The sequence below is a fragment of the Geotrypetes seraphini genome, chromosome 1, assembly GCF_902459505.1.
Source record: "Geotrypetes seraphini chromosome 1, aGeoSer1.1, whole genome shotgun sequence".
In the NCBI taxonomy this organism is placed as follows: Eukaryota; Metazoa; Chordata; class Amphibia; order Gymnophiona; family Dermophiidae; genus Geotrypetes; species Geotrypetes seraphini.
Window position 1 is genome coordinate 549,449,154 of NC_047084.1, and position 24,092 is coordinate 549,473,245.

Consider the following 24,092-nt stretch of genomic DNA (forward strand, 5'->3'; position numbering starts at 1 on the left):
AGATGTTTCTTGTCCTCTGCTCTGTATGTCTTCCTCTTTTCTGCGCTTCTCGTGTTCTTGTTCTTTCACTCTCCAGTAGGCATCTTCGATTAACTTCTCGAGCTCCCTGACTTGTTCTTCGATGTGCCTCTCTCGCATAGGGTCTTCGTCTGTCTGGAAGGGGTCAACTGAGGTGTAGAGTCCCTCCAGCTTCTGGATCCTGAGCTTCAGACGACTGACCACACTCTTCAAGCTCTTCAGTTCTTGACATCGTCCGCACACATTCGACTGCCGCCCGGAGGGGAGGTAGTCATACATGCGGCAGTCCATGCAGTACACTGGGAAGCTCATCCACCGGGTTACTTCTGCTTCCATTCTTGTCCGCCTTCTAGGAGTCCTTATGATCTTGATTAGTGTGCTCACTCCTGTGCCTGGCTCTTTCTTACCTTCTTCGTCTTCCGCTTCCCATTGCTTGTGTGTATGCGTTGTTATCCTCTTGTTTGCCTTCTGTGCCTGCCTTTTCCGTTTGCTCATGTGTGTGTTCTAACTTGAGTCTGCCTTTTCTTGTCCTGCTTTGCCTGTTGCTGCCTTTTTGTATGTGTGTGTGTATGCTACCTCCTGCACCTGCCTTCTTGGCCTACTTTTACTTAGTTTTCTGTCATAGTAACATAGTAACATAGTAGATGACGGCAGATAAAGACCCGAATGGTCCATCCAGTCTGCCCAACCTGATTCAATTTAAATTTTTTTTTTTTTTTTTTTGTAATTTTTCTTCTTAGCTATTTCTGGGCAAGAATCCAAAGCTTTACCCGGTACTGTGCTTGGGTTCCAACTGCCAAAATCTCTGTTAAGACTTACTCCAGCCCATCTACACCCTCCCAGCCATTGAAGCCCTCCCCTGCCCATCCTCCACCAAACGGCCATACACAGACACAGACCATGCAAGCCTGCCCAGTAACTGGCCTAGTTCAATATTTAATATTATTTTCTGATTCTAAATCTTCTGTGTTCATCCCACGCTTCTTTGAACTCAGTCATAGTTTTACTCTCCACCACCTCTCTCGGGAGCGCATTCCAGGCATCCACTACCCTCTCCGTAAAGTAGAATTTCCTAACATTGCCCCTGAATCTACCACCCCTCAATCTCACTGCTGTCCCTGCTGTTGTTCTTCAGTGCCTTCCTTGCCTGTTGCTTCCCTTTGTTCGTGTGTGGGTGTGGCCCCCCTGGGCCTACTCGTTCCTTTTCTTCTGTACTTGCTGCCCCTTAGCCTTTCTTGCTTGTATTTGTATGTGTATATTTTCTTACCTTGCTGTCTTGTTTCTTAAGGCCCTTCGCAAAGGCGCTCTCGCTAAGGCGAGTGCCTTTGCCGCTCGCCTTCGCCATGCGCCGAAAGGCTGTTGGCTCCCTTCCTTTTAAGAGGGTGTCCAGGTGCTGATGCTGCGCTGACGCATTGGGGGTAGGCGGAGCCTCCTCTCGCTGTTATCCGCTCCTCGCCGCCGCTAGATGTATGCTGGCTCCCCTGGCTTCTCTTCTCTCCCTTTGCCTCTCTTCACTGCGTCCATGCGGCTTACAGTAGCCCTCGCGCCACGGCTCCCTTCCTTTTAAGGAAGAGTCCGGGCACTGACGCTTCGCTGATGCGGTGGGGGTGGATGGAGCCTCCTCGCCACCGCTAGATGTATGCTGGCTCCCCTGGCTTCTCTTCTCTCCCTTCGCCTCTCTTCATCGCTTCCATGCGGCTTGCAGACCTTGAAAACTCTAATCTTACAATGTTTTTGGAAAATACTCAGGATAATATTTCCAGAAGAGCTACATTATTGGTGACTTTTTAAAAATCTGATGTAGATAAGAGTCTGTTTATGAAGGTTTACTTGAGTAATAAAGATTCTATATTTATGGTCAAAAGATTCAACTGTTTCCTGATGTGACTCATTCCACTCAGCTATGATGCAAGGTTTTTAGTCTTAAAATCTCAGCTGACTTTAATTGGTGGTACCTTTTATTTGAAATTTCCTTGTAAATGTTTGATTACTTTTGAAGATAAGAATTATATATTTTTTGAGATTGATCAATTAGAGAAGTTCTTCCTTTAAAGCCCCCATGTTTTACTATGGAAGGTAATGTACTTTCATATTCCACTATTACTAAACTTATTGGAGTGACCATATAATAACACATCTTTTCACACACACATTTCGAAGGTTGTCTCTTCCTTTCTTACTCTTCCTGTTTATAGTCTATTCACCTTCTTCTAAATCAGAATTCTCTTTGTATTTTGCATTCTTTAGTTTTTTTCTAAGATGGATTATTGCAATTCTCTTATTGGTCTTCTACAGAAGCAGCTCCATCGGTTATAACTCGTTCAAATCACTGCTGTTCGCTTCCTTTACCATTGTTCTAAGTATGATCATATCACTTTTAAAAAAAATCAGAACACATTCTTCTAATAGCTTTTAGAATCCCTTACAAATATAATGCTCTTTGCCTTCAGATTAAGTCTATTGGCCTTCCTTCTTTATTGGCTAGCCTCTTGGTTCCATATTCTTCCCTGAGAACTCTTCTATCCTCTCAGCGAAACCTTATGTTTGCCCCCTCCTTTAAGCAAATTTTTCTAGACATTTATAGGAATACCTGTTTTTCAGTCATGGCTCCCACTTTATGGAACTCCCTTCCATTTTACCTTAGGGGTGAACATCAATGACAAATTTTAAATTAAAAGACTATTACTTCATGTTGGCTTTGGGTTTTTGCCAGGTACTAGTGACCCGGATTGGCCCCCATGAGGACGGGCTAGATGGACCATTGGTCTGACCCAGTAAGGCTATTCTTATGTTCTTTAATACTTCTTCACCTTCAACCTAACTTTTCAATTATACTTTGAATTAACTAGCATCACTGGAGTATTTCCATCCTCCACCTCCCCCCCCCCCCCCACACACACACTTGTTTCTTCCAGATCCCATTATCACCCTTGATATTGTAATGTTTCCCTATACCCTCTCTTTCCATTTGTTTCTGTATGTCATGTTTTGTCCTTGTTTTGTCAATGTGTTTAATATTACTCCCCCTCCCCAATTTCCTTTTTTATTGTAAACAGCCTAGATTTTACTTTGATTTCTATTTGTGGTATATCAAATAAACTGTACTGAACATTTACTTCTTCTTCTCAAGCCATGAATACACTGCAGGTAGCGTAAAACACATTAATCAGAATACTCTTTAGAGTGGGGAGGCGTAAACTTGGTTTGGTTGAAGATGGAATATAGGATACGTTAAAAGTTATTGTTGATGTTTTATCTTTGTGTAAATCAAATGGCGCCAAAGTATTTGGTGTATAATATTCCACTGTATGTGCTGCTTCCCAAGTTGTGCTCTTGATCGTGCTGCTCTACGTGTTCCAACATTGAAGCATTTAAGACTGCATGTCACCAGAGCAAATATGTTTTCAAGTATAGGACCTTGTGTGTAGAATATGGTTCCGTTGTATATACATCAGCAGGGAAATTTACAAATTTTTAAACGATTTTTGAAAAGATGATAACTATTCAGTAAAATGAAGTATGGAGATTGAGCATTTTGTTTTAAGATTGAGCACTGGACGCTAATTAATGTTTTCATTGTTTGTGTGTGCGATGTTGTTATATTAGTATGTATGAATTTGCTGTGCCCTGCTTTTGTATAAAGCAGGATATAAATGAAATTAACTATAAACTGTTTGCTATGGAACTTACAACCTCCATTTGCCTTTACCTGTGGAAAAAGCTTCCCTTGGATCAGGCCTCTTAAGAGTAATTTTCTTCCCAGGTCAGAAATGGGATTCTTAGCTGTTGCTACATTATTAGTTGTGCAGACATATTTGGCAGGTTAATAAGGCAGAAAATGAGTGTTTTAACTTAAAATCCATGTTTCTGTTTCAACTGATCTTTCTACCTCACACTAACAGAAAACTGCACACTATTTCCCAGAGATGCATACTCTTCACAAAGCGTATGCATGCTTTGTGACAGCAGAATCCAAAAATGTCAGTTTTTTCCTGTTGTTTCAGGCAAATGAATGTACATCCCTAAGTAACCTAGGAGGGGCATAATTAAAAGACACGTCTAAGTCTATTTTGGCCTAACTCACAAGCCGTCTCGGACACGGGAAAAGGTCCATTTTCAAAAAATCATCCAGCATATTTTTTTTTTTAGAAAATCATCCAACTGTATAGCCAGCCGTCTGATCGTCCAGACCGCTAAGTCGTCCATCTTTATACCCCATTTTTGTCCAAAAATTTGTTCAAGTCAAAAACACCTAGAAAAAGACCTTTTGGACATGGGAGGGGCCAGAAAAGTAAGGGACTGGACACCCAGACATGGCAACAGAATAGTGGGGTACTTTACAGGGCACTGCTGTGCACTTCACAAAAATGGTACCACATAAACATCTCATAACAGCTCCCTTATAGGTCATGGTGAGCCACACAAAACACTCCCAGAATCTATTAGACCCACCTATCTACCACCACAATAGCCCTTATGGCTGCAGGAGCCACTTATATGGCAGTACAAAGGGTTTGTTTTTTTTGGGGGGTTGCACGTTTCTCCATGAATGCAGTGATTAGAATGGCTTATGGGCCTGGGTCCTCCTCTCCATGGTTCACTAACCCACCCCCAAGACCACTTAATTCACCTCTGTGCAGCTCTACTAGGCTTTCCTATGCCAGGCTGCCAGGTGCTGATGTTCTGAAGGCAGATTTGTAAAGTTGTTATTATGTTTTTATGGGGGGGGGGGGGGGTCAGTGATCACTGGGGCTATGTGTGGGGGTCTATACTTTGTGTCTGAAGTGCTTATCTGGTCACTTTGGATACCTTTTGTGGACTTAGACCTGGTTTTAGATGGCCTAAATCACAACATCCAAGTTCCGTCTACGCAGTGTTGTAAAACCTTTGGTTATACATGCAGTACAACTAAGTTTAGGACAGCCCAAATCCCACCCTCACCACTCCTGAGTTCAATATTTTTTATTGAGTTTTTTGAAAAAATATAAGAAACAGTTCAAGTACAGGGTATCAAAAAATAAAACAAAACATTTAGTATAACAAATATTCAGTTGTATTGTGCAATGTAGAATTGAATCGTTTTAAAAGATCTAAAGTACTAGGACTGTTCATGAAAAGATAATAAAAGAAAAGATAAGAGGAAAGAGAAATTGAAAGAAGAAAGAAAAAGAATAAAATGAGGAAAAAGATGAAGGTAAAGAAAAAGAAGATGAAGAAGAGAGGAGTGTCTATGAAATAGATTGAACATATGAGTCTAGGAATTTCCAGGGTGATTTACATTGTGTCAAACTTTTGGAAAGTCGAATTATATTTTTCTTTTCATAAGCATATGATTCAAATTTATGATACATGCTCAAAGAATTCCACCAAAAGGTATAGTTTAGTAATGAAGAGGACTTCCAATTTTTCAAGATGTGCATAAGGGCAGTCACAAACATTGCATCAATGAGTTTAGGAGGACAGTTAGACTGTGTAAAACAAGGGTGTTGAGATCGGAGAATTATAATGTCAAAGGAAATTTCTTCTGAACAATTGGTAATAGACTTTATGGTGTCCCAAATGCATGTCCAAAAGGAACGAACTTTAGCACAGTGAAAAAGCATGTGATCAAGAGTCCCAGCTTCTTTCATACAATTCCAACATATAGAGTCTTGTTTTAGGTTAGCTTTCCACATCCGAAAGGGTGTCCATACCGCATTCCACATAATGAAGAACATTGATTGTGAGACTCTGGATGATAAAAGAGGTCGGTTTGTCGATGACCAGAAGAGTTCCCAGTCAACATCAGTAAGTGAGGTTGTCAGCATAGATTCCCAATGTTTCATGGAATGAGAGGAAAATGTGAAAGAGTGATCTCTTAGAATACTATAAAAGAGAGATATCGCTTTACCTTTTGATATAGCCAATGTGGACCAGTGATACAAGGTGTGAATGGATGTCATATAATCAAAGCGTATAGACATAGAAGATAACGTCTTAGTAAGAGAAAGCCACTGTGAGTAAGCAGAAGGAGACAATGAGTAAGTAGAGCAAATTGTGACAAAGGGAACAAACGAAGTGAGAGTGGTTATCTGATGGAGAGACCACAAACCAGCCCGCTGCCACCTTTTCCATGAAAGAGATTTACTATTGATTTGGATTTTGGGGTTATTCCAAATGGACAAGAGTGGACTGTCTTTAATTGAAATCTCTGCGATTACGTCTAGTATGTGAAGGGCATGATGCGTTGCACTCAATAAGGAGTATTTTCTCAAAAGTTTGGGCACTGGCACCGTCAACAAGCATGAAACATGTAATGGTGCACATAAAAACCGTTCCAGGTCAAACCAGGTTGGTGAGTCTTGGGTACTAGGGTTAATAATCCAATAGGCTCCATATTTGGCCAATGATGCGATATAATAAAAATGAAAATCTGGTACATTCAAACCCCCATTAATTTTAGAGGCTTTCAGCTTGTCGAGAGCAATACGAGGTTTTTTGTTGTTCCACACAAAGTCAGATATTTTCTTATTCAACCAATGAAAAAATTTCTTCTTGCATAAGGAGGGAAGCATTGAGAGGGTATAGTTTATCTGAGGAGTAAGGGTCATTTTGATAGAAGCTATTCTGCCCCACCATGAAAGGAAGAGTGGAGACCAACGAGACAGGGTGTTAAGAACTAAACTTTTAATTTTAGATATGTTTAGATCTTGAGTTTGAATCGGATCTTTATGTATTAACACTCCCAAGTATTTTACAGCTCCGTGTGACCACGTGAAGGGAAATTGGGCGAGATCTGAGGGGTAAATAAGATCATTAAGAGGGAAAATTTCTGATTTTTCCCAGTTAACTGAGTATCCAGAAAGCTTGGAGTAATGAGAGACAATATTAACGAGTGAGGGAAGGGAAGCAACAGGATCTCGGATAAAGAGAAGGACATCATCAGCGTATGCTGCTAATTTGATATGACAATAAGTGGTTTCAATTCCTGTTATTGTTGGGCATTGTCGGATAGCAGAGAGGAGAGGTTCCAACGCTAAATTAAATAGCAGCGGCGACAGAGGGCAGCCCTGGCGAGTGCCTCTATGTAGGGAGAATTTGTTGGAGAGAGAATTATTAATTAAAATGTGAGCTGTGGGTTGATGATATAAAGTTTTAATCCAATCTGTATAGAACGGGCCAAAATTGTACCACTTTAAAATTTGGAATAGAAAAGGCCATTCAACTCGGTCAAAGGCCTTTTCGGCATCTATGGCTAAACCGATTACGGGATCTGAGAGTGTTTTAGCATGGGCATTAATATGATGAAAGAGGCGTATATTGTCTCCTATAAACCTTTGTTTAATAAACCCCGTTTGATCTTTGTGAATAAGAGAGGGGATCACTTTGTTGAGTCTCAGTGCAAGAAGTTTTGCCATGATCTTGTAATCTAAATTAAGAAGAGAAATGGGGCGAAAGTTTTTAACCAAGGTAAGGTCTCTGTCAGGTTTGGGAATGACTACTATAGTGGCCTCAGTGAAGTTGAATTGTTTGTCTGGATCAGAGTGGAGGAATTCATAGTAAGAAAGAAGATGAGGAGCCAGAAGATTACGAAACTGCTTAAAAAATTCATTGGTAAACCCGTCAGGACCTGGGGCTTTGCCGGTAGGCATAGCTGATATTGCGGCTTCTATTTCAGATACAGTAATGGGAGAGTCCAGTTTCAATTTCACAGAGTCCGATAAGGTCGGATGAACCAAAGAAGCAAGAAAAGAGTCTATCCCCGATTCTGAAGCAGAAAAATCAGATTTATATAAAGTAGTATAGAAGTTTTCAAATTGAGAAGAGATCAGAGACCGGGTTTTAACCATCTGCCCCATTGGGTTTTGAATGGCTGTGATATGTAGGCGTTTGGATTTGGTTTTAAGATATCTAGCCAAAGGGCGTCCCATAAGGTTGTCTCCCATATAATGTCCAGAGGTTGAGATAAAAATATCCCGTCTAGCAGTACTGGAAACTAAAGTGTTAAATTCGTATTTAAGATTTTGTATACGTTGAAAAATAGATGGATCATGTAAGTGGGTAGACATATGTTGTAGTTCTAACTCTTTGATAGAAGATTCTAAGTCTTTCTCTTTTTTCATGGATTGTTTCTTTTTCCAAGAGGCGAGATTGATAAGTTCACCCCTAAGGGAGACTTTATAAGCCTCCCAGACAATGGATGGGCAAATTTCTGGATCTTTGGAGTTAAGTTCGAAGAATTCAGCAGTGAAAGATTGAATTTTGTCAGCTATTTCTGAGTCTAAGAGTAAAGCATTGTTTAGTCTCCAAGAAGAAGATTCTTTGCGGGGGGCAGAGATAAGTAGGTGTAGGGAGGTGGCCGCATGATCTGTAAGAGAGATTGGGTGAATAACATTGTTTGCCAGGTCCTGAATGAGAGAGGAGGATATAAGAAAGAAGTCTATTCTTGAGTAGGTATTATGAGGTGGTGAGAAGTGAGAGTATTCTCTACCCTTTGGATTAAACAAACGCCATGGATCTACAAGGGAGAAGGCATCTTTAAGGGCATGTAAGGCTGTGAATGACTTGGATTTGGAGGGTTTGCAAGAAGATGATCTATCAATATAAATATCTTGAATTTGATTGAAATCGCCTCCAAGTACTAAAGGGCAAGAACTGTATTCTACTAACGCCATCTGAAGGTCTTGGAAAAATTCTGGGTGGTCTAGGACTGGAGCATAAATGTTAAGGAACACAAAGTTCACTGAGTGCAACGCAGCGTGCACCAAGCACCATCTTCCATCCTTGTCCGTCGTAGAAGAGTGAACTACAGGAGAGAGTTTATCATGGAAAAATATTGAGACTCCATTTTTCTTACGCTGGGTCGCAGGAGAATAAAAGTGAGAGGAGTATCCCTTTAAATGAAATTTTAAGGCAGCAGCGAGAGGCAGGTGAGTCTCTTGTAAAAAAACCACATCAGGGTGCTTATTAAAAATATAGTTAGCTATCTTTTTCCTCTTAATGGGATGATTTAGTCCATTCACATTAAAAGAAAAAATATGCAAGTCAGCCATAATCTTTTAAATAAATTACTATATTGCAGTATATTTTGCACATGTTCAATGTGTGTATATAGCAAAGATAATATTTAAGGTAGACACTCCTGTCAGAAAGTAAAAGAAAGAGCATATAGGTAGTAGAGAAAAAGTAATAAATGTCATCACAAAGGATCACATTCTCATAGATAGAGTTAAAAATTTTTATGGGTGCTCCTGTGAGCATAAAGATATAACACAAATGGGAAAGCTAGCAAAGAACCCCACACCCATACAATATCAATAACTTGAAAATTGGTGTGCTTATCAATATTTGCGATATAACTGAGAAACAAGTGAGTATGTTTGCAGCAAATCATGTCAGCGCATTTTTAAAGATTCCAGAAATGCAACTAAGTCTTTAGGGTCAGTATATGAAGATGTGCGGTTGTTGTAGGTCACTTTCATCCTTGCTGGATACATAAGACCATATTTGGCTCCTATATCTTTAAGCTCCTGTCGATGGGAAAGAAATGCTTTTCTCTTCAAGGCCGTGGATTTGGCCAGGTCTGGAACTATAAAGAACTTTCTGCCTCACCACTCCTAAAACACCCTTTTTAGCTCTGGTCGTTCAGCAGCACTGTGAAGGCCTAAGTCATTTTTAAATACGTCTAAAACCCTGTTTGATTATCGGCACTTGGGACGTTTTTTGTTACTGATCGTCCATGTGCCGATTTAGGCCATTTTTTAGACGTTCTTATGTTTCGATTATGAGCCCCCTAGTGTTTAACAACAACATAATAAATGACAGCAAATAAAAGACCAGTCTCATAGGAGCCAGCTCTGTGGGTGCTTGAGCACCACTATTGAACAAACTCCTTGAGCGTGCCTAGAGATAGGTCATTTCCATGGGGTTTAGCATTCCGTCATTTTTGAAAAGTTGGCTCCAATGACCAGTCTTCCCAGCAAGGTGACCATGGTTGTATCCAAGACTTTGTATGGGTTCCCACACCCCTCCCCCGCTTTGTCTTTATGTTTATAATTTACTCCCAGTGCAGTATGCCTCCTCTATGCATCTTATTTTTTTGTTCTTTAAAGAGTCAGTCATTTAAGTTTTACCATGAGTAGAAAATACTCTACACTTCTCCCTCCAAATTCACAGGTTTAAGACTGTCAACTTTGGTTATTCACAAGTTTCTAAACCTTGATCCACCCCCACCTCCTGGACCTCTCCACACCGTACATGGTGGCTTAGTGGTGGAGCAAGAGAAATCTTCCTAAGCTCCTGACCCATGCAGAGCAATCAACAAAAATGGCTGCCTGCGTTCCTGCAGTCTCATGAGACTACAGCAGGAAGTGGTAGTTCAGCATGGGGCAGGTGCATAGAATAATTGCTCCTGCCCTGATTCACCACTAGATAAAGTGTAGAGACATCCGGGAGGCAGAAGTGGGTAAAAGTCAGCCCTAAAAGTTATTCACAATTTTTCCATATTTTTGGGCCAGCTCTGGCCCTAACCCCCACAAATATAGAGGGAGACGTGTATATGCATTTTTATCTTTATGTTTGAAGTAAATGCTGCTTTGTTTATTTCATTGGAATGACTACGAGACGGCATTGTATTTTCCAAAACCAGACAATATTTTTTTATTGTTAGTATAAAGACTTACAAAATTACAGCAGCAAATGCATAGCAGAAAGAAATATATTGCAAATTCAGAATATGCAATGGAGAGTAGAACTTACAACCATATGCCAAGCAGGGGGCTAGCATGTCCCTGCTGGCATACCCAAGTGAATCTATCTCTGGTTTTACCTGTGATGCAAGCCTGCATCCACTGAGATGCCAGGGTCCACAGAGGAATGCTGAGGTGAAATCTGGCAAAAAAACAAAACACGTGTACTGTGAAGGCCATGTGACCTAGTAGTACCATCATGTATCTCGGTGAGATTGAAGAGCGGGAAGACACTGCATGACAGAGTTGAAGAAAAGCCTCCAGACGTTGTTGCGGAAGGAATGCTCTTAGGTAGATAGTGTCCAGAACAGCTCCGATGAACTGTAGATTCAGAGTAGGCAGAAGTTGGGATTTGCGAATGCTGATTTGAAATCACAAGCTTTGTAGGAACCACATAGTCCGTTGGGTCGCTACAATAACCCCCTGAAATGCTGAATCTTTGATGAACCAGTCATCTAGGTAGGAAAACTTGGAGACCATGGTTCCGTAGAGCTGCTGCTACCACCAACATGCACTTGGTGAACACTCTGGGAGATGAAACCAGGCCAAAGGCTAGCACTCTGTATTGGTAATGCAGATTCCCCACCCGAAATCTGAGGTACTGACGGGAGGTCGGATGAATGGGGATGCGAGTCTAAGCCTCCTTGAGATCCAGAGAACATAATCAATCGTTCTGATCTAGATGGGGGTAAAGGGACGCCAGGGACAATATGCAAAATTTTTCTGTGACGAAAAATTTGTTGATAGCCCTGAGATCCTGTCTTCTCCGGAACTAGGAAGGAACGGGAGTAAAACCCCCTGCTCTGCTGTTCAACTGAGTGAAATGAAGAGAGTATCCTTCTCTGAGTATTGACAACACCCAAAGGTCGGATCCTATGGGGGGGGGGAAGGAAGAACAGAGGCAGAACGATGGAAGTTATGCTCTGTTTTAGACAGTCAAAAAGGCTGCGAAGCCTTAAGTGTAGCAGAAGACTGAAGTATCTATTGCTGTGGTTTCTTGGGAGGTGCTCAAGTGTAAGGAGCTGCCCTTGGAGTATAACACCTCTGGAAAACAGGAGTAGGGCGTGAAGGGTTTGAAGGAGCTGGCTTTGGTCTGACAATGGAAGGAAAAAATTTTTCATGTTCAGACAATTGCTTAGTGGCAGCCTCTATGGATTAATCAAAGAGGACATTGCCCTGACAAGGAATGTTGGCTATGTGCAAAGCCAGGCCAAGCGGAGAGAAAGCAATGGCCGTAGCCGACAGCTCAAAGGCATCATTAGATGACTGGAGAAAATGCAATCTGAGTTGTGACAGAGTAGCAGTGACTTCTTGGAACTCGAAATGTGTATGTTGATCTAGGTTCTTGAGAAAACCTGGGAGAAGATCAATAAGGAACTTGAGATAAGTAATGAAGACAAAATTGTAATTGAGGACTTTGGAGGACATCATAGCATTTTAATAAAGACGGTGTCCATGGACTTACCCTCCCTTCCAGGAGGAACTGTAGCATAGACCCTGGAAGGATGGGTTCTTTGCAAAGAAGACTCCACAAGGAGGGATTGATGAGATAATTGTGAAGTCTCAAACCCTTACAATACAGAGTTCTATACCTTGAGTCCAATTTGCCTGGAACAGCAGGTATAGCAGAAAGTCTGCAGACAACGATTGAAAGCTTGATACAAAAGCTTGTTAAGAGGAAGCTGACGTGACTGTGCAGGATGGTGAGGTACATGCAAAACCTCAAAATACTCTTTAGAACCAGCATCTAACTGAATTTCCAGGTCATCAACCATCTGACGAAGAAAGGAAGAGAAAGAAAGACAGCTGATCTACCAAGGCCTTGCCTCGTGAGGGACTCGATGACCTTGAGAACAAAGGTGAAGCCTCTCAGGAGAAGTGACAATCCAAAGAATATGGAAACTTGGAGGAGGCAATGGAAGCAGCTGATTCCTCAGGGTCTGAAAATGGTGACCTCGAGCGAGGAGTTGGAGGCCTCGAAGAGCTGGAAGGTCTGAAATGAGGCCTAGACGAAGAAGGCTGCTCTTTAGAAGAGCTGCACCTCGATGGATGTCTCGATGAAGGCCTTGATCGGCAACAAGAGTGGTGCCTGGAAGCAGGTCTCGAGGATCGAAGAGACTTCGCCCTATGTATGGAAACAGGCAATGCTGCTGATGAATGGATAGGGCTAGAAGTTGGAGATTGAAACACAGTGGATTGGATCAGGGAATCTCGAAGCACTCCCAAAGACTCAGCTCCTTGTATGGAGTGTGAGGATTCCTGTCAAGACACTCGCAAAGAATCTGCTCCTTGCATAGTGTGTAGATGCCAGACCAGACACTCGCAAAGACTCTGCTCCTTGCATAGAATGTGTAGATGCCAGACCAGACACTCGCAAAGACTCTGCTCCTTGCATAGAATGTGTAGATGCCAGACCAGACACTCGCAAAGACTCTGCTCCTTGCATAGAATGTGTAGATGCCAGACCAGACACTCGCAAAGACTCTGCTCCTTGCATAGAGTGTGTAGATGTCAGACCAGACACTCGCAAAGACTCTGCTCCTTACATAGAGTGCGAAGCTTCAGCTTGAGGCACAGGCAGGGACTTGACATCGCCGGAGACTGCCGATTGCCCAGGCTGGATGACAGGAGGCAATGTCGAGGCAGAACCATATTTGCTCAGTAAATGAACAAAGTGCTGCTCCAACATGGTCTGGAGAGAAGCCTGCAAAGGTGGATCCACGTCTGAAACTGGACCACTTGCTGAGGCTAAAGGCTCCAAGGTGGCAGTGGAGATGTGCCTGAACTTTGAGGTCTTGGAAAGCTTAAGGACCACCGCAGAAGCCTTCTGCTTAGGCATCTGACCTAAGGGGATCTCAGGGGAAGATAAAGCAGGTGTACTCAAGGCTAAAGACGATCCAAACGAGGACGGTCTGATGAGACTCAAGGTTGGAGTTGTGGAAGCAGGAGGACCTTCGCTGGAAGATGGGACCAAGGCAGAACTTGAGGTTGAGGGTATCAGTGAAGAGTCCATGCTGAAGAGTATTTCCACTAAAACTCGACGACGTTTAAGGGCTCGAGGTTGAAGAATAGCACAGGGCTTGCACGACTTCGGAATATAGTAACATAGTAACATAGTAGATGACGGGAGTTAAAGACCCGAATGGTCCATCCAGTCTGCCCAACCTGATTCAATTTAAATTTTTTTTTTTTTCTTCTTAGCTATTTCTGGGCGAGAATCCAAAGCTTTACCCGGTACTGTGCTTGGGTTCCAACTGCCGAAATCTCTGTTAAGACTTACTCCAGCCCATCTACACCCTCCCAGCCATTGAAGCCCTCCCCTGCCCATCCTCCTCCAAACGGCCATACACAGACACAGACCGTACAAGTCTGCCCAGTAACTGGCCTAGTTCAATCTTTAATATTATTTTCTGATTCTAAATCTTCTGTGTTCATCCCACGCTTCTTTGAACTCAGTCACAATTTTACTCTCCACCACCTCTCTCGGGAGCGCATTCCAGGCATCCACCACCCTCTCCGTAAAGTAAAATTTCCTAACATTGCCCCTGAATCTACCACCCCTCAACCTCAAATTATGTCCTCTGGTTTTTACCATTTTCCTTTCTCTGGAAAAGATTTTGTTCTACGTTAATACCCTTTAAGTATTTGAACGTCTGAATCATATCTCCCCTGTCTCTCCTTTCCTCTAGGGTATACATATTCAGGGCTTCCAGTCTCTCCTCATACGTCTTCTGGCGCAAGCCTCCTATCATTTTCGTCGCCCTCCTCTGGACCGCCTCAAGTCTTCTTACGATTATGGTCAGGCCCAAGGCATTTGAGGTACCAGCGGTGTAAGAGAAATCGCACGCTGGCACTGGCTACACTGCTTGAAGCCCGTGACTGGCCAGGACATAGGAGAGAAATTAGCCATTGCAAAATCGAAGCCCGCAGGCTGCGGCCTGGCCCGCCAGTCAGGCAATGAGGAAAAAATCAAAATAAATTTTCTTCTGCTTTTTTTTTTCTTAAAAAAAGGAAAATTAAGAAAGTAACACAGCGATTCGCGACTAAAAAGAACACAAACCGCGGTGAGAGAAGGCACGAAACGAATGAAGTTCAATGCAGAGTTTCAAAGTACAGACTTCTAGGCTCCGCGGAAAACTAAGAACTGAGGAGACTCGCCCTGTGCTGGGCAGGAAGGCAGTCGCGCATGCGCGATGCGGCTGACTCAAACTTCTACATTTCTACAAGCAAGTCTGCTTGCGAGGCTGTCTGCATCCGGGCTCCGTGGATGACGTCACCCATATGTTGAGAATAGACTGCCTGCTTGTCCTGGGATAATGAATGTTTCCTGCCTTATAGGTGGTTAAGAGTGTTGAATCCAGATAGATGCAGCCCTTCCTGGGTCAGAATTGCAGGATCCTGGTACATCCTGACACATTCTGCATATTCTGTGCTTTTGATAGGGAAAGAGTGCATGGAATGGATGTTTCTAGCCTTATAGGTGGTGAAGGGTGCTGAATCCAGGGGGATACAGCCCTTCCTGGGGTCAAAATTGCAGGATCCTAACAGGCTGCCAATCAAGTGGAGAATGCTTGCTCCAGGGCAAGGCAAATGATGGGTTGTATCCGTAGAGGTTTTGTCTGCAGGAGACCTGAGGTCTTAATGCCGCTGTACAGATCCATGGTGAGACTTCATTTGGAGTATTGTGTTCAATTCTGGAGACCACACTACTGGAAGGATGTGCTGAGAATTGAGTCGGTTCAGCGAATGGCCACCAGGATGGTCTTGGGGCTCAAGGATCTCACGTATGAAGAAAGGCTGAATAAATTGCAGCTTTATTCACTTGAGGAACGAAGAGAGAGGGGAGACATGATTGAAACATTTAAGTACATCACGGGCCATACCGAGTCGGAAGATGGTATCTTCTGTCTCATAGGACCCTTGACCACCAGAGGACATCCGCTGAAAATCAGGGGAGGGAAGTTTCATAGCGACTACAGAAAATACTTCTTGGTGGGCTATAGCCCTTTTCAGTCATTTTTCTATGATCCTGCTGGATCCTGGATATCCTGCATTATCCTAGTAAGTCCTGTGCTTTTGACGGGGAAATAGTGCATGGACTGGATGTTTCTAGCCTTATGGTGGTTAAAGGTGCTGAATCCAGATAGATGCAGCCCTTCCTGGGGGTCAGAATTGTAGGATCCTGGCATTTCCTGTGCTTTTGATAGGGAAAGAGTGCATGGAATGGATGTTTCTAGCCTTTTAGGTGGTGAAGGGTGCTGAATCCAGGGGGATACAGCCCATTCCTGGGGTCAGAATTGCAGAATCCTGGTATGGATTATTGTGCACCTTGCCCTAGCCCTCTATGTTTAGGAGGCCAGTCCCAGGGAGTTCTGTCAACCAATTCTTGATGCTATATAAAGGAGGCCAGGTGGCACTGCTAGAGCCAGAATGAGGGGGCTGGAGTATACTCAGGTAGGGTTACCAGATTACCCATTTGGAAATCCGGACCACCCTGGACCCACCTATTCCTACCCCATCATGTTCCAGTCCCGTCACCAATCCCACCCTAACCCTGCCCCCTGCTGCCTGTCGGGTTTTCAAAAGCCATCTGGATCTCCAGACGTCCTCAAAAGGAGGACATTTCTGGGGGAATCTGGATGTCTGGTAACCCTACACTCATGTATCCCTCAAAGCCACACAAAAAGCAAAACCGTGTTGCAGCTGGTGTAACTGCAGGCAGAAGTGTTTTGCACTTCTTTTACAGGATGTCTGAAGTTAATTTACATTCTGGGTTAAAGTTGAAAAACTCATGTCCAAGAAACATGGGGCGAGGACAATAATCTATAGTGCACCTTGTAGTCATGTTAAATTTGAACACAAACATTTTCTGGTACAAGAGAGATTCCACCTTTTCAAGTCTCACACATTAGTCCATCCATAAGGTGTTATCTTCTCCTGCTGCAGGTTGTGAAATATTAATGGCAAAACAGTAACATTAATTTGCCTAGGAGAGAGTGTGGCATTGTGGTTAAAGCTACAGCCTCAGCACACTGAGGTTGTGGGTACAAACCCAGGCTGCTCCTGTGACCCTGGGCTAGTTTCTTAAACCTCCCCTCCCTCCCCCCATTGCCCCAGATTGATTGTGAGCCCCACCAGGACATGCAGGAAAAAATGCTTGAGTACCTGAATAAATTCATGTAAGCCATTCAGAGATCCCCCGAGTGAACAGTATAAAAAATTGAATAAATCTGAATAATTAGTTTCAATAACATTGACCAGGTTACTGAAATTCTAAATCCAAAGTATTGTTCTTTCCCCCCCCCCCCCCTCTGTGTGATAAGTTATAGCCTATTTTTTACTGCTCCTCTGGCTGTCATTCAGCAGGGAGTCCCCGCGTTGACGTCTTCTCCTTCTCTGCTGGTCCGCCCACACAGGAAGAGAAGAACATATAAGGGGCGGGACCTGCAGAGAAGGAGAAGACGGAGTTGCAAGCCTATTTTTACTGCTGTCTGGTTGTCATTCTAAACTAAAGGGAGTCCCCGCGTTGACGTCTTCTCCTTCTCTGCCGGTCCACCCACACAGGAAGAGAAGAGCGGGGGGACCGGCAGAGAAGGAGAAGACGGCGTTGCAGGGGACTCCAGTAAATGCATAGCAGCAGCTGTGGCAATCAAAAAAAGAGGAGGTCTGCTGTTAAGGTGGATCAGGATCCTGGAAAATCCTACAATTTTACCAGGATCTCAATACAAGTCTATGAGGATCCTAGAGATCCTGCAAATCCTGGTTTTACCCAGACCCTCGCGTAGATATACAATTCCCTGTGCAGTGAAATGGCCGGACTGCTGAAGCTTGTCTGTGTCCTTTCCTACAGAAAACAAACACAAAAAATACTGACAGAAGGGGAGGAGGTTAGCACGTCTGAGTTTTCAGTAACAATGCTTTTCACGCCCCCACCCGTTCTGATCCGCAATGGATGAAGGACTTTGGGGCCTGGTTGTTGGCTGATCTCCCCACACTTCCTCAGGCGGAGCAAAAGACAGGATCGCTTCTACCTTTACCCGGTCCTATCCGAGGCTTTAACTACATCCAGCAGATTACCCAGCTGCGGCAAGAAAATTCTCCCCACTCAGGCGCAGCGTCTCGCTGCTAAGATATTCCTAGGCATGGGTGCTGCACCATGTTAAAGTTGGCTACGTGCATCCAGAGACACTCCGCCTCATTAAAATCGCAAAGATAATAATTGTCGGGAGGAGTTGGCCATATATCTCAGGTTCTGGCAGATTTTCCATTCTCCCATCTTCTGACACCAACCACATTCTGACTTTTGCCCAGCAGAAGTAGACAACGCTCCAAGAAAGGCTCAGCCTGTCTCGTAGCTGCAGCGAACGCGTGCGCTCCCCCATCCAGCCAGAGAGGTTTGAAAGTTCGTATGCAAGCCCCGCCCCGCAGCTCCCTGCCCATTGGCCAAGCTTGTCTCTTCACCTCTGGAAGGGGGAGGAAAGCAGCAATTGACGCTCTCTAACAGCAGGCGTGTAGGAGAAAGAGGGGGGAGTATCGCCGCTCCTCCTCTCCGGCGTGCAGTGGCTGTGTTAAACCCCATGCACAGGGCTATTTTACTGAAGAGCTAGTCAAAGCCTCAGGTTCTATACAATAAGATCGGTTCGCAGTTACTTTCTTAATGCAAAAATTATTTGTTTTGGCCTCCCCCAAAGAAAACAAAGGGGAAGTTGCCTTTTGGAAAACGACATGCGTTCAATAAGGAAAAGATGGACAATTTGCACAATAAGTATTCTGCTGATCTTTTATAAGACAAAAGAAATTGCAAGAACAGAAGAGCACCAGGAAACGCAACTGACAGGGTAAAAAATGTGAACTGCACCAATGTAGTTTAGCATCTGTTGGGGTTGAAAATGCATGTTCTGTTGATCTTTTACTTATCTTTATCATAATTTGGTGTGATGAGAGTTCTGTGTGCAAAAGGAGAACTGTGTGTGTGTGTGTTTAAAACGCATTAGCAAAATACAGTAGTCTGTACCAGGTCAACGTAGATTGCAAGCTTTTTTTTTTTTTCTTGGTATGTCATAAGAAAGTTACTGATTTTCCTATGTTTAAGGAAAGGATGTAAATGCCTCAGAACACGTTGACCATAGATATCAGTTCTTCCCTTTTAAAATTTTAGGTGTACCTTGCACAGAAACTTAACATCGTTTCTTCTCCACCTTGATGAGGTGTAATGAAATAAAAATGTTAAGCAATCTGTATGTGAAATGATAACAGGTTTAAGGAGTTTTCCATCATGTAAGCTAGGATGCTTTTTAGTATATCTAAATTTGAATAAGTTTGTTGTTGCACAAATTGAGAAGTCATTTTACAAGAAGTGTTTGTTCATTTATTTTTTTAAGCTGGCGCAGTTAATTCTTTATAACTTTATTATTATTATTATTTAAATCATAGTTTAAAAAATAAATTCCGGAACGCTGTTCCATTGTGGCCAGCAGGCCCCAGTTTCTCTTTCTTTGATATTTAAGGAAGACCGGTTCATAGCTTTTTCATGTGTCAGATGAAGAACTTTTTGTGTGGTGGACACAGACCCAGTTTTCTTTAGGACTTAGCTTGTTTGGCTTAAGATCAGTTTGAAAAAGGTTTTAAAACGTACCAACTTTTGTTCTGTTTATTTAGATAATTGCGAACCTAATGTGAAATAGACAATTCATTTTAGTTTTAAATACAGCCTAAATTTTAGTGGTAATAATAGCAATGGTGTTGAGGGTGTACTGATTTCAGTTCAACCTCTTCCTCTGACAGAGGTGTCTTGTGCTTTTATGCTACCCATGCACGCGCTTCCTTACTTGGCTTTCTCCTAGCCACAGTGAAAGAGGAAGCCTGTGAATTGTAATGATTGTTCTGTTGTCTTCTGAAACAGATCTTAAGCTGGGTGCCTTTCTTGCATATTGCACTGGGTGTTGCTTTTCACAGACCTTCTTGCTATCACTGGACTGAAACAGAGAAAGATGCTGAGGAGAGTGGCTAGAGCAGGCAGAACAAAAAAAAAAAAAAAAAGAAAGAAAAGGAGACGGGTGGTGGATATGGGGGTGTAGATGACAAAGAGCGAGGGGTTAGGGGTAAAAAATGGAGTTGAAAAAAGAGGGGGTGAATGAGAAGATACGGGGGCAAGACGGATACAGGCTGGAACGCAGAAGGCGCGAACTTAAGAGCCGTCGTCTTGCGTGCCTGCACCTTGCCAGCTGTGCGCCGCTGGCTGCGGAGAGCGGGAGGAGGCGGCGCTGACGAGGGGGGGGGGTTATTTGCTTTCTTTTGCAATGCCTTCCTTTGTCACGCCTCGAGACTTCCTCTCCTTCGCTGTCAGTTCGGCTCGCCGTCAGTAGCCAGCCACCACAATATTGCAGTAGCAGGAAGGAGCGTTTGCACCTGCCGGCGTGAGGAGAAAGAGCCGGCTGATAATGAGCTCGAGCCTTTTGTTGGGGGGAAGTGGGTTTGTGGGAGAGAGGCGCGTGCACGGCAGCGCTCGTCCTTCTTAATTAACTTGCTAATTACAGGTCAGTCGGGGGCCAGGGGGATCGTTGCCCGCTCCTGCCTGCAGAAGTGTTAGTTTAAAAAAAAAAAAAAATGTATTCGTAGCAATATTTTCTCCCTTTCCATGTCCCACACTCGTAGGGATATTAAAAAAAAATAAAAATGCCAGTTTGACATGAGACACTACATTGTGTGTTTGTACATAATAGATTTACAAGGTATAACAAACATTTGATTTCATAAAGTGAAAAATCCTCCCCTTCCTGGAGAAATGCCGGAGCAGATGTCTATTACCCTTTCCTTGGTATGGTCCCAATTAAGAATGTACCCACCAGCACTTAAGAATGGAAAAGGCATTGTTCTTTTGTTATAGCACTAGTGTGAGCTGATGCGTAGAGGCCCAAGAACTTGAGAGGAATTAAGAGTGATCACAGCAAAACCTCTCATAGTGAAATTGTCTTTCAGTCATCTTGCTCACTAGCTTTGTATTTTTTTAATCATCTACACCATTATTTCTTTCTTCATATTTACAAATAGCCCATTGAAAACAGCACTAGAGAAAACATCAGTAACTACTACTGCTATTTATCAAATCTATAGCGTTGAAAGACGTACACGGCGCTGTACATCTAACATGTAATAGATGGTCCCTGCCCAAAAGAGCTTACAATCTAATTTAGACAGACAGGACATGTAGGGGTTGGGGAGTTACTTGCAGAGAGAATGATAGGATGGATAAAGGTAATTTATAGTAAATGTGAGTTAAGAGTTGAAAGCAACCTTGACATGGTGGGCTTTTAGATTGGATTTGAATATGATAGAGATGGAGCCTGACATAATGACTCAGGCAGTTGTTCCATGGATATGCATCAACAAGAAAGAAGGGTCAGAGTCTAGAGTTGGCAGTGGAGGAGAAGGGTACAGATAGGAGTGACTTGCCCAATAAATGGAGTTCAAGGGGGGAGATAAGTGTGAAGAGATATTGAGGGGCTGCAGAGTGAATGCACTTTTAGGCCAGTAAGAGGAGTTGAACTGTATTTGGAAATGGATGGGGAGCCAATAAGGCGAGTATGACAGCTGTCACGGAATATAAGCCATGCAGCATTGCATAAACTGAAAGTGCGATGGGAGAGATAACAGAATCCCATCGAGGACCTCATATCAAGGAGTACCGTATTTTCACGCAGATAACGCGCACCCGTGTAAAACGCGCACACGGGTATAGCGCGCAGAAACCACGATTTTATGTACAAAAACTTTTGTATACCGCGCTCACGGGTATACTGCGCATGCAGCCCGACTGTCCTTTCGCCCGCCCCGACTCTCCTCTGGCCACCCCGACTCTCCTTTCGCCCTCCCCGACTCTCCGTGCGCTGTCCCGACTATCCGTTCACCCTCCCTGACTTTCCGTGCACTGCCCCGCCTCTCCGTGCGCGGCCTGAGGCACATGGTCGGGTTGGGCCCATGTGCCTCAGGCCGCGCCCCCAGGTGGGACCTAAGGCTCCAGGGCCTATTCTGATTGGCCCACGTGCCTTAGGCCCCACCAGTAGGCGGAGCTTTGGGACGGATGGGCCAATCCGACCTCATTCCGTCGTTGGCTGCCTGCCGGACAGGCGGGTTTGGCTCCCGTCTGTCCGGCCAACTACCAAAGGTACGGGGAAGGGGGGTGGGGGTGTCGTGGGGGTCGGCCAGGGGGGTCGCGGGTCGGCTGGGGGGGCGGTCGGAGGTTCTTGGGGGGGCGGTTATTGGAGGGAGGGGGGTTTGCGTCAAGGGCAGGAGGGCCTGGGATCCCTCCTGCCCGTAATGTAGTGCGGGGTGGGGGTAGGGGGTCGCCGTGGCCAGGAGGGTTTGGGCTCCCTCCTGGCCCGATATTGTCGGGGAGTTGGGGAGTCGGCCGGGCAAGAGGGCTTGGGCTCCCTCTTGCTCCGATCGTGGATGCGGGTGCGGGTGGGAGCGCGTGCGAGCGGTCGTTCGGGGTGGGGGTGCGAGCGGTCCTGCGGGGGGGGGGGTGAATCGGGCGTCGGGCGGGGTGGGAACTATGTAAAAAAATTTTTGTATACTGCGCTCACGCGTATAACGCACGAGGGATATGCGCAGTAGGTAAAAACACGTATAACGCGCGCGTTATATGCGTGAAAATACGGTAAGTGGCGATCAACAGTATCGAAAGCAGCAGATTGATCAAGAAGGATGAGGATAGAGAAGAGGCCTTTGGATCTGGCCAGGAACAGGTCATTAAAGACTTTAGTAAGTGCAGTTTCCATGGACTAGAGTGGGTGAAAGCCTGATTGAAGTAGGTCAAGAATAGCTTGAGATGAAATGAAGTCTAGGCGGTGAATAGCATGTTCAGGTAGCTTAGATAAAAAGGGGAGGAGGGTTTTGAATTTCCCAAAAACACTTACAATGTTCCCAAAAGAACTGTTTTATAAATTTTTGAAAGAAGTCTTTAAATACCCCGAATATGGGCTTCAACCTCTACATAAAATATATTTTATACCTGTTTCTGTTAAAAAAACCTATCTCTTCAGAGGTTGATCAATCTAATGCTAATTTGTTAAGTCCTTTAGATTTATCTAGAATTTTGGAGACTTCAGAAGAAGAAGTTGTAGTTCGAACAACACTTCTAGTGACATTTGTATTTCTACAAGATAAGGAAGTGCTTCTTCGCCTATTTTTTTAGGCTTAAAGAAATCTCCTATATGGATGGCAAGTTTTCTAAATTTTCAGATGTCTCTAGAACGACACAAACAAGAAGAAAAAGATTCCTAGAATTGAAAGAAAATGTTAAAACATTGGGGGCAAAATTTCAATTGCACTATCCTTGTAAATGTGTGATTTTCTAGGATCAGAATACTTATGTTTTTATGAACCTTCCCAATTGCAGTGCTTTTTTGGAAAGGATAGGAGTGACAATGCAGAGTTCCAAATGATCCCAATTTACAGGTCTGAATTAAAAATGCAGATGAGGTACTAAATAGATTTCTGTTAATTGACACAATTCAATCACTAACTTGAAAATAAAATCATTCCCCCTACCTTTGTTGTCTCCCTCCCTCCATGTTGTGCCTCAACTAGGTGCTTCCCTCTGGCGGGTAGCCTACCTTCTGGTCGGCTCCCGCCTGGCCATTTTATGCAGCCCGCGCTACGATGTGGTATTTTCATTGCCGCCCCTGGTGTTATCTTCTGGTTGGCTCCCTCCTCCTCACAGCCACAGTGTGCACAAAGCCACTGGCGGTGGCTCCTCATGCATCCCACGCCTCATCCAGAAGCATTCCCTCTGACGTTGTGAGGAGGAGGGAGCCGGCCAGAAGATAACACCAGAGGTGGCAATGAAAATGCCGCATCGCAACACGGGCCACATAAAACGGCCAGGCGGGCCAGATGAGTTTGACACCTGTGTGTTAGAACAAGTGTATGCAAATACCTATTTAGAACTTTTTTAATGCATAGAAATCAATTTGTACATAATTTTGCATGCATTTCATTTTATATGTGTTAATGAAGTGAATGTACTCTTAACAAATGTTATCCTTAACACATACAAAACTAGACTAGACTAACAAAAAGACAAGATTAGGCAGTCACCTAGAATAGTAGTCAAAATCATGGAGGGGGAGCTGATGGGCTAGGGATTCAAAAATTTTAATTGAAAGGGGCAAGACTGAAAGTTTGCTTTTGGCACACAATTCTCTTGAACCAGCCCTGCCTATACAGTTACTATCACAAGTCTCCAGGTGTGCTTAACAACATCAGTAGCCTCAAGTACTGAAGTACAAACATGGATGGCTACGGTTGGTCTCTGCCCTTTTAAACTTGGCCAAGGATTCCAATGAG

The 24,092-nt window shown here is 43.8% G+C and overlaps 1 protein-coding gene across 4 annotated transcripts in view; it reads left to right on the forward strand.

Annotated features, from left to right (window-relative positions):
- Positions 1-24,092, forward strand: part of ST8SIA4 (ST8 alpha-N-acetyl-neuraminide alpha-2,8-sialyltransferase 4) — a 235,117-nt gene that overhangs the window by 25,355 nt on the left and 185,670 nt on the right. The window contains exon 1 of one of the 4 annotated variants that reach the window (XM_033929188.1): positions 17,870-18,583. The exons of 1 other annotated variant lie outside the window; for it this stretch is intronic. In XM_033929188.1, coding sequence (XP_033785079.1) covers positions 18,471-18,583 — 113 coding nt within the window. In that variant the 5' untranslated portion in view covers positions 17,870-18,470. Of the gene's footprint in view, positions 1-17,869; positions 18,584-20,008; positions 20,282-24,092 lie in introns of those variants that run through there. 2 more of the 4 variants (XM_033929189.1, XM_033929190.1) reach the window with 2 other exon arrangements.